This window comes from Piliocolobus tephrosceles, chromosome 12 (genome assembly GCF_002776525.5).
Source record: "Piliocolobus tephrosceles isolate RC106 chromosome 12, ASM277652v3, whole genome shotgun sequence".
Lineage (NCBI taxonomy): Eukaryota > Metazoa > Chordata > Mammalia > Primates > Cercopithecidae > Piliocolobus > Piliocolobus tephrosceles.
Window position 1 is genome coordinate 101,057,074 of NC_045445.1, and position 11,245 is coordinate 101,068,318.

General features: G+C 42.1%; 1 protein-coding gene across 1 annotated transcript in view; it reads right to left on the minus strand.

The window, feature by feature from the left end:
- Positions 1-6,985: 6,985 nt before the first annotated feature.
- JADE3 (jade family PHD finger 3) overlaps positions 6,986-11,245 on the minus strand; it is a 158,116-nt gene continuing 153,856 nt past the window's right edge. The window contains exons 11-12 of the mRNA XM_023202753.1: positions 10,790-10,907; positions 6,986-8,827 (exon numbers count right to left, since the gene is read on the minus strand). Coding sequence (XP_023058521.1) covers positions 7,917-8,827; positions 10,790-10,907 — 1,029 coding nt within the window. The 3' untranslated portion in view covers positions 6,986-7,916. The remainder of the gene's footprint in view (positions 8,828-10,789; positions 10,908-11,245) is intronic.

Genomic DNA, 11,245 nt, shown 5'->3' on the forward strand with positions numbered 1-11,245 from the left:
CGGAGTCTCGCTCTGTCACCCAGGCTGGAGTACAGTGGCGCGATCTCGGCTCACTACAAGCTCCGCCTCCCGGGTTTACGCCATTCTCCTGCCTCAGCCTCCCGAGTAGCTGGGACTACAGGTGCCCGCCATCTCGCCCGGCTAGTTTTTTGTATTTTTAGTAGAGACGGGGTTTCACCGTGTAGACCAGGATGGTCTCGATCTCCTGACCTCGTGATCCACCCGTCTCGGCCTCCCAAAGTGCTGGGATTACAGGCTTGAGCCACCGCGCCCGGCCAATGATTTTCAAATGTTAAATCAATCTTGCATGTCTGGGATAAATCCTACTTTTGATATATTCTTCGATTCAATTAGCTAACGTTTTGTTAAGAACTTTTGCATTATTTTTATTTTTATTTTTGAGAGGGAGACTCACTCTGTCACCCAGGCTGGAGTGCTGTGGCACGATCTCAGCTCACTGCAACCTCCACCTGCTGGGTTCAAGCAATTCTCCTGCCTCAGTCTCCCAAGCAGCTGGAGTTACAGGCACCCACCACCACGCCCAGCTAATCTTTGTATTTTTAGTGGAGACTGGGGCTTCACCATCTTGGCGAGGTTGGGTCTTGAACTCCCAGCCTCAAGTGATCCTCCTGCCTTGGCCTCCCAAAGTGCTGTGATCACAAGCATGAGCCACCACACCCGGCCACTTTTGCATTAATTTTTATATTGGTCTCTAGTTTTCTTATGTATTTGTCTAGTTTCGGTATCGGGGTAATGCTGGCTTCATGGAATGAGTTGAGAAGTATTCTCTCTTGTCCAATTTTTTGGAAGAGTTTATGTATAATTAGTATTATCTGCTTCTTAAGAGCTTGTTAGAATTTACCAGTGAAGTCATCTGGGCAGAGTTTCCTCAAAGGAAAGTTTGACTGCAAATTCAATTTATTTAATAATAAAGAGCTATTCAGGTGATCTCCTTTTATTTTTTATTTTTTATTTTTTGAGATGGAGTCTCACTCTGTCGCCCAGGTTGGAGTGTAGTGGTGCAATCTTGGATTACTGCTACCTCTGCCTCCTGGGTTCAAGTGATTCTTGTGCCTCAGCCTCCTGAGTAGCTGGGACTACAGGTGCACGCCACCATGCCCGTACTTTTAGTAGCGATCTGTACTTAGTAGAGATGGGTTTTCACCATGTTGGCCAGGCTGGTCTTGAACTTCTGACCTCAGGTGATCCATCCACCTTGGCCTTTCAAAGTGCTGGGATTACAGGCGTGAGCCACCCCAGCCTGTATGTTTGTTTGTATTTATTTATTGAGATGGAGTTTCCCTCTTGTTGCCCAGGCTGGAGAGCAACGTTGTGATCTCGGCTCACTGCAACCTCCACCTCTTGGGTTCAAGTGATTCTCCTGCCTCAGCCTCCTGAGTAGCTGGGATTACAGGCATGCGCCACCACACCTGGCTAATTTTGTATTTTTGGTAGAGACGGGGTTTCACCATGTTGGTCAGACTGGTCTCGAACTGCCAACCTCAGGTGATCTGCCCGCCTTGGCCTCCCAGAGTGCTGGGATTACAGGCGTGAGCCACTGCGCCTGGCCAATATTTAAAGTGGGCTTCTTGTAGGCAGCATAGAGTTGCATTCTTTAACCTCCAAGCTCGGCTCGGGTATCTGGGGTGTTTAAGAACTCAACTCTCAAGCCATTCACTTCCTTTTAGGAGGCTCTGATAACGAAAGCATTTCTCATAATGAGCCACATGTGCCTTCTATAACTTCCCCCGTGGAGTAACACTCAAGGAATTATTTCTACTTCCCCAGGACAGTTTTTCAGACAACAGGGCCATACAAACCTATGGGCAACTCCTCTGGCAGTGCCAGATTCAGCCGCGGTGGATCCAGCAGGCCCATGGAGGATTATCCAAGGCTACCTAAGAAGTACCAAAGGCTACCTTGGAAAAAGTGTTGGGGGAATGGGGCGAGAAAAAGAAAACTAATTTCTCTAGGGGAGGATTCTACTGATCAAAAAACACACTGGTTTTCCATTTAATGGAAAGAGTTTCAACTAAGGAAAGTACGGGGCCAACCTAGAGTATCACAGCAGAGATGGGCACACTGGGAAAGGAACACTCCCCCAAAAGGGTAAGGAGCACTTTCAGTATGCCTAGTGTATTAGTTTTCTATTTCTGCTGTAAAAATTATCACAAATTTAGTGGCTTAAAACAACACAAATGTATTCTCTTAGAGTTCAGGAGGTCAAACATCTAAAATCACAGCGTAGGCAGGGCTGAGTTGTTTCTGAAAACCTTCTGGGATGGGAGGATCTGTTTCTTGTCTTTTTCCGTTTCTAGAAACTGTCTGCATTCCTTGGCTCATGGCTCTTCTTTGCATCATTCCAACCTTCTGCTTCCATTGTCACATCTCTTACTACTGACTCGGATCCTCCTGCCTCCCTATTATAAGCACCCTTGTGACTATATAGGTTGGGCCCACCTAGATAATCCAGGATAACTTCCCCATTTTAAGGCCCTTAAATTTTTATTTTAGAGTCGGGGGTACATGTGCTTGTTACATGTGTAATGGTTGGGGTTGAAAGCCCTTAACTTTAATTACATCTGCTAAACCCCTCTTACCATGCAAGGTAGCATATTCGCAGGCTCCAGGGATTAGGAAGTGGACATCTTTGGGGAGCCATTATTTATCTTTACTATGCCCAGTTACAAGTTAGACTAGCTACGGAGAAGGCAAATCCACCAGGTCCTAGATTTGTGAGGTCTGTACTGTTCAGATTTGTGTGAATTATCTTGTGTTTTGGATGTGAACCTCGAAACTGACTTTGTGTTACATGACTAATTTTGGTCCAATCAGCTCTGTCCAGGTGACACGGATCAAGTGGTACAGAATCCTTGTGACCAAACCCCAACTCAGGTTGCTTTCTTCAGGAAGAAACTGAGTGTTTAGAGAGGGGGCTTTGGCACAGGAGTCAAGCAAAGTGACTAAAATTATGAGTTGTAGAGGCAACCTCACAGGTTCTAGCTTTGAACAACTGTCTTAAACATTTGGCCTCAGTTTTCACGTATCAAATGCAGCTGATAGTATCATCTTCATATGGTTGTTGTGAGAATAAAAGGTAGCCACATGTAAAAGGTTTAGCAAAAGGCCTGCCATAGGTAAAGGGCTTGATGAATATTTTAACTTATATTATTTGAAGGCTTGACTGGTCCCAAACAAGTTTCCTGGCTTGTCTGACCAAGGTTTTTTATTTTTATTTTTATTTTTTTATAACATGGAGTTTCGTCATGTTGCCCAGGCTGGTCTCGAACTCCTGGGCTCCAGCGATCCTCCCCACCTCAGCATGCCAAAGTGCTGGGATTACAGGCATGAGCCACCATGCCCGGCCCCAAGTAGCTGTCTTGAAACTGACCTTTAGCTTGAAACTGCTCATGCAGCTCTCAGTCCATCTTTAAGGACTGGGGGACAAGACATGGGCAAAAATTCTGCCCCAAAGATGGAGGCAGCACTGTCTGATCTTGTTCATTGTTGTCCTTGAAGGCAAATATGACTGAAAAGACTGAGTGGCCATAGTACTGCACACAGCTAACCACCACCTTGTGAACACTGTTGTTGCTTAACCCCTAGAGCCACCTTTGTCTGCAGAGCTAGGCGGAGGGGAAAGAAATAACCAGAGCTCCAGTTTCGGAAAGTAGAAAAGTTAAGGCGAAGAGAGGAAAAATCTGTTGCCAGAACGCTGGCACCTATGCCAGGCTTATCTGAAGCAGGAACACATATTTAATGTTTTTTTCCCTAAGCAGCTGAAAGATCTAAAATGGTACTGGTCCAACCTGAAGTGTCTTTCTGTTGTGAGGCTGAAGTGATTATAATTTTCAAAATTTCAGCAATTTTTCTAATGAAGTTTTCTCATGTGAGAAATGACTATAAAATAATGAGATCCATTCCCATGTGTGGTGTATGAAAGCAGCGTCATTACATCATGGCAATACTTTAGAAAGCAATGTTGAGCAAAAGGTGGTTCCGCAAATGGCCTCCCAACTCAAGATAACTCACTGTAATCAGTACAGCTTGAACAGACCAATTCCATCTTTCCACCTTGTTTATAACCTGATATTCAGTTATAATAAATGAAATTGAGAAGAAGAGTGGAAGTAGTGAGAGGAGGGGAAAGAAATTTAAAGCTTGGGGCATTCAAGCCTTGAGGCTGGACTGCTCACATCCAAATCCATCTTAACAAAATGAGAAATGATGGATGCTCTGAGACCCTAAAAAAAAAAAAAAAAAAAAAAAAAAAAAAAAAATCATCAGTGGCCAGGCATCGTGGCTCATATGCCTGTAATGCCAGCACTTTGGGAGGCCGAGGTGGGAGGATTGCCTGAGCCCAGGAGTTTGAGACCAGCCTGGGAAATATAGTGAGACTCCATCTCTACAAATAGAAAAATGTAGCCAGGCATGGTGGCATCCACCTGTAGTCCCAGTTACTCTGCAGCTGAGGCGGGAGGATTGTTTGAGTCCAAGAATTGGAGGTTGCAGTGAGCTCTGATCGTGCCGCTGCACTTCAGCCTGGGTGACAGAACAAGACCCTGACTCAAGAAAAAAAAAGATCATCAGTGACTACATAGAGTAGGGAACACTAGTCTGGGGCTTGATCCTCCTTAACCTTGATTTATTTGAAGAACAACTATCCTCACCTCTCCAGGTCATGCAATTTGATCCAATCTGTATAGTAAAATTAACCATATTCAAAGAAACTTCTTTTACAGTGCTAGACTGTTATAAAGCTCCCACATAGAAGTGACAGCCTCAGGGTGGGTCTTTATTAACTAAAAGTTACTTTAAAAAATCCAAGCTTGCATGGTTGTTAAAAGAATAAATAAAAAAACCCACACAATTGCTGCTTTCTATTAAAACTTGAAAATAGCTGAATTAAGGTTGTGAAAATCTAATATAATTTATAAATAAGTTAGTTTTTTTTGGAAAATATCACATAAAAGCTATTCAGTGGTAAATAAGTTTTTACTTCTATCATGTACGTTTCCCCAATTCTGAAAGGTCAGCAAGCATACTGAGGATTTTAAAGTCCTAGAAGGAAAATAACCCAGGACTGTGCATCCTTTGGCTTATCCTCTGAATTTAAAGTTGCTTCAACACAAGGACAAAGATGCATCTCCCATTGGAAATGTACACATTAGTATAAACTCAATAGCTTTTGTTGGCTATAACAGGGTATACCTGTAGTTTCAGTTCTCTAGCAGAGAGAGAGAGAGAGAGAAAGAGAATCAACTTCACCTTTATCTTCACTACTGATTTACCCAGTGACCTTTGGCAAGTACATTTTTCAATCATGAAAATGTTTATAATGCCTAAAAGCTCCCCTTGACACCACATAATCCCATGACATCAACATACTCACAAGACTCCAAATAGAATATTGTAAAGAGTATATATTTAAGAGATGCCTGACTGAAGCCTTTTCAGTCTTGTCACTTTAGATAGGATCTATCTCTCTGGTGATGTTTTATGATGATCCTAAGGCCTTTATCTTAACAGTCTGACAAAATCATGATTTCTTGGTGAAGTTCAAGTATCCAGAGTTCTCCTGGGTCCCCGGTATTGACTTGAATGTTCAATGTGTGCTTCTAAACATTCAGTTCCTCCTTTTCCTCCTCCCTCTCTCCACACTATCTGTTTTGTTCAGTGAATATAATTTTTTAAATATAAAAGGAACATATGTAACCAATATGCCAAAATAAAAAACACACTGACAGTAGTTAGCAGTTTTCATAATTTAATGAAAAAGTATTGGTAAAAAGGTGACATTTGAAAAAGGACTGAGCTTATCTTGGAAAATTGGACTATATAAGACAAAATGAAAAAAATTAACAAAGAAGGTTAAGAGGTAATACTTCAAACAACAAAATGTAGCAAATACATTTTGGGGTAATTGAAATTTACAACTGAAGGCTCCTTCATTTACCTAGGAATATCCTGTAAAAATATTACAACTATATTTCCCTGACGAATGATATTTTAGTCAATACTCTCCCAATGGCATTACATATGGAATTTGGCTGAAGCACTGTTTCGATGTCTGCTTTTCCTCCCACTCAGAATTGAAAGGCATGAAAGGACATAGGCTACTGCACTGGCCTCTGACATAAGGAATTTACAACACAGCTCCATCATAATTTCATTACCATGACGGTGTCAAATTAATATCTACTCCAGAGAACTCAAAGAAAAAGCACAGAAACCTATGCGTAAATAGGGGAAATTCTCTTCCTCATTTTGATAGTTTTTTTTTCCAAACAAAATACAGGACACCGACCACACATGCTATGGCATGTTTACACATGTACATAGGCACAAAAGAAATATTTTGAAGATGTAGCCGAAAGAGAGGCGAAACACATATATTTTCAGAAAAGGAGAAAGCAAAAAGCAAAGGAATCCATTAACAACATGACAAAAACACAACTGGGGGAGAGGAAAACTGCTGAGTTTTCCATATTGATGGAGAGAGGGCCCCTGCCTTGACTGACTGGCACCTACTACAACTGGGCTGTTTCACCAGTAAGAAGCTTTAAAAATGGAAAATGGCCTCTTTTGTCTGAATATTCCCACTACACTTTTCCAAACTAGAAGAAAGAGAATATTAATTTAAGGCTAAGAAGAAAAGAGAGCTGAGAATTATAGTCTGCTTCACATTTAAGAAACGGCATCATTTCTCTCTTATTTAAATGGGAAGCAGACATGTTTTTATCCACCCCCCCTGCAAATGTAATTATTCTCTTCCTACTAGAAATTAATCAAGGCTGATAGTTTGGGAACAGAGTATAAGCAACTTCTGAAAAATGGCTCCAGCCTTTTTGTTTGGGAAACTGCCTCAGATTCAAAGTTGACACAAAACTAAATTATATCCATGTGTTAAACACATGCTTTCAAATTCTGTTTGACAATAAAAATCTGTTTCAAAATTAAAGCAGGTAAGAATACTTAACCTCTGTGCATTTTACTATATTTTAATTATACCTCAATAAAAATTTTATAAACATTAAAGCAGGTATACAAAAACTGTCAGCCAAACTCATTTTAGTCAAACTTATTTGAAAACAACAACACAAAAACCCTGACCTGGTACAAATACCCCAGAAGTGGTCTCAACTTTGGGAAAGGCTCTGGAATACTTCACAAATGCCTAAACAGAGAATCAGAGCATTTTCCTTGGAAGTAGTACTTTTGTACTTTTGTAAACACTATCCACAAGTTAGCCTTTTATGCTTGTCAGTCAGGTGAAATAGTTATGAGTGTGTCCCCAACAAGCAAGTTTAGGAACAGGCACTGGACACTGATAATCATGAGGAGTATTGACTCAGTAAGTTAAGATACTGTGAAAGGAACTCAACCTTGTGCAGAACAAAGGAAGACAGTAGCGAGTTTGACAGTATCTAAGATGGTGGTCTCCTGGTCTCTCCCCTGAAAAGGGTTTATAGATACCAGTGGAATTAGAAACTTCCTACAGACAGGAGCTCTGGGAGTCACATGCTGTAGCTTCAAAAGATAAGTAGTTTTAGTGTCTGATAGTCATGGTCTCTTGCAAATCAGTTAACAATGCAAGGACTCTTAATACATATACTTGTCAATGTGTTATATAACTGCAAAGCTGCCCCAAAATATTTACTGAGCAAATACCCTGGGCCCAGCTGTTCCCAATAGCCTCTGACAAACCAACCTCTGGACAACCTGCAATTACTGTAATGTGCTTGTAAAAACTAGACTTGAAACATTTTCAAAAACTGCAAGACAATTTACTATGGAAAAATGTTATCCTTTTCACTGCAATTTCTCTTAACATATGCTAAAATCCTTTTGGTGTATGGGTTTCCCCCAATATATGGGGCAAAGGCAAAGGTTGGGTCATCCTTGGAAGTTTCTAATCACCTTTGCATCGAACTGTGGGAAAGGGGATGTGTCTTGCTTTTACCATGGCAATCCCGTCTAGAGTCATGGGGAGGATTTTCCCTGTCTGAGCTATCTTTCCTTACCCTGACTTTTTCTTTATTCCCATCACTTTCTGCTTCTGAATCACTCAGCTCCAAATCTGGGCAATAGCCATCATTTTCCTGATATGGAGCTCTCCCTGCAGACCGCCTGAGAAGCTGTCTACCCCAGAACTGCTCCTTGGGGCTCATATTCTTAGTTGGCTTCACATAGCACTGGAGGTCCTCTGTGTTCCTCACCCACCTATTGGTGGTCTCTTTAAAGGACCTACTAAAGTGTTCTACAGTGGATTTTCTAAAGCTGCCCTGACTGACCAAGTGGGGGCTGAGCACAGGCTCCTGGTCACAGAACATCTCACTTGAGCTGCCTTTTTGGGTGACATTCCCAGACCAGCTGCCCTCCAGGCCATTGGATTTGGCAAACTTGGAGTTAGGCTGACTTTTCCCATTCCCAATGGAAGACTGTCCATGGAGGGCAGCCTGAAGGACAAGAGGCTTTCCCAGTGACTGCCCATGATAGCACTCTGAAGACGGGGTTCTCCAAGCAGGACTGGACTCCTTTGCTTCACTCCTAGAATGGCTGAGACTGGCCAGCAAACGGTTATTCTTGCTCTCTAGTGGGTATCTCGGATATGATTTCGTTCTCATTTCTAGTGACTCCTGGGGCACCTGCATGCTCCTTATACTGTGAACAGAGGAGCTGCTGTCAGGAGAGTGGGGTTGCTGATCGGTTTCTGTGGAGCTGTTTCTGTGGTCTTCTGGGGATGATCTGGGCATTTTTAACTTCAAGGTAATTCTTGGTGGTGGATAAAACAGTGAGTTTTCGAGTGCATTTGTCAAAGGTAGCCCTGAGGTAAAAAAGAAAGATTCATTTTAACAACAGATTTAAATAATGGCTTTTGTGCTTATGGCAGAGTGAGTTCACATAACTACTCTTCCAAATGTTTAACAAGCACCTGGCTCTGCTAGGTATGTACATCATGGTGCAGCAGCTGGAGTGAGCTGAACTAGATGCTGGGGCCAAGAATGCTACAGATGAGAAACTCAGCAATGCCACTGTTTGCTATATGGCTCCATACCTCTTCACCTCTGCTCCTTTAGTTTGTAAAATGATCACAAACTAGTGTGCTGCCTCCTGCTTCCCATCTCTGCCCTTCCATTTCTAAGAATGTCTCTAGCAATGGTTTAGAACAGGGTCTCCCTATTTGTCTGTGTATGCATGTGTCGGTATGGCACAGCACTTAGTATGTGTCTTAAACATACACATTTCAGGCCCCATCCTCTAATCTCTTCTGGCCTTCCTGAAGCAAGGCAAACACAAACCTTCAGAAACGTTGCAAGGGTTTTGGTAGGTGAAGAGTATGTATGTGTTTGAACTTGGCATTAGAGGTGATAGTGGGTGGTTCCCATACATTTTATATCCTTAACCTAGAATAATTTCCTGACTACAAATGAACATTATGGAGGTGAAAGGTTTTGTAGTGGTAAGGCCAGCAGAAAAGAATCATAACATTCCTGCCAATTGGCCAGCTTTAGGATTGGCTGGGGAGTATCGGCAATCAGTTTCTCAGTCAAGTCACCCTACAATCACAGTCAGAACAGGTCTTCTTGTATTATTTCAAGTACTTTGAAATTTAAAAAGCACTATCAAACAATTCCTCCTTGTATATGGACTTGACCTTTGCCCATTATCATCTTACTGTAGCCTCACAAAAATGAGGTATCGAGAGGATAGCTTTTAGGCACCCCAGTGGGCAGCATGTGTTCCCCAAAGGTCCATCTTGAACACCCACAAAATCCCCATTGCTGTCAGCAGCTACCACCTGCTGATGCTGCAAGTCATAATGAGGTTGACTCCTACCCATCAGAAGGCATGTGGGTAGGAGCCAATTTCCTTGGCATGCAGGGACTCTCCCTGTTGTCCTCTGCTTCTCCTTGTTTGTCATGTTGCCCTTTGTGGCTGAGCAGTCTTGCTGCCTCCTGCTACACTACTCTGTTGAGACTCATGACATTGAGATACTCCAGGGCCTCTGACACCCACTTGTCACCTCATTTCTGAGTCTCTCTCTTGCTCCATGGCTCCCTTGGCAGGAGCTGATTCTGCATACCCTGTCCAGTGACCCCTAGTTGCCCAGGCTCTGCCATTGACCACTGTGTTAAATGAGGCACGGGGAGTTTACAGGTGTCACTGAATATGACTGTTATCATTCCAGCCAAGCTCCCTATGCTTAGGGCACTATAATTATGCTCACTTGTCTTGTTCACCAAGTGAGCAGTATACCCTACAGGCAGGGATTTTGTCTTGCTTTCTGCTCTATCTTGTAAATTAGCTCTTAGTCCATTGTAGGTGCTCAACAAATATTAGTGAATAAATGAAAAGATAACAACTCAGATCTAAAAACTTACTTCTGGCTAAGGATTTGTTTTAATAGACTACTGTTAAGATAAGTAACCCTGGAATTAAGTGCTTTCTGGAAACAGGTTAGATTCTATCCTGTCGATTTCTAAATGAATTTGATAATTACAGAATAATTTCATGGCTTCAACTAATGGCCTCGAATATCTGTTTGGGACCTAGATTACCTGCCCTAGACCTACAACTCCTCCTACCCCACCCTGGGATTTCTTGCCTTATGAATTGACAGTGAAATGGGCCAGGTTATACCAAGATTAGACTGAAGCAAATGAGATATCTGACAAGAATTTAAAAAGATTTTTAAGTGGAATGACTGGCATGAAATTTAAATTGTTAAGATAGGATATAACCAGAGTCTACATATTTGTTAGAACATTTTAAATATACAGGTTACCTGCATCAATTTCTTGGTTAAGAAGCTGGACTTGTAAACCGAAGATCTGTTCCTGTATTTTGTTGTGTGACAGTTTCAGCTTCTCTCGCCTGCTTATCATATAGCACAGATTTCGGACCTGAAAGCCCAATCCCCAACAAATAGAGATGTTTGTCATGTTAAGTAAACCTGACAACTGAAATTGTTTGGCTAAAATAAAGACACTAAAGTCAGGGCGGGGTGAGGAGAGAAGACAGAATCTAAGAGCTGCAGGATGAGAGCCACTCCACAGGAATTCACACAGCATGGTCAATTGTGGGATCATGGTTCCTATATAAATCAATAGTAAGAGCAAAATGCTCCAAATCTGCCTTCTGAAACCTACTCTCCTTGCAGTGTCATGAGTTTGATATTTATTTGCACAGCCAGGTTGGGAAGACCGAATGATAGTTTAACAATTCAGCCTTCCCTTTAGAT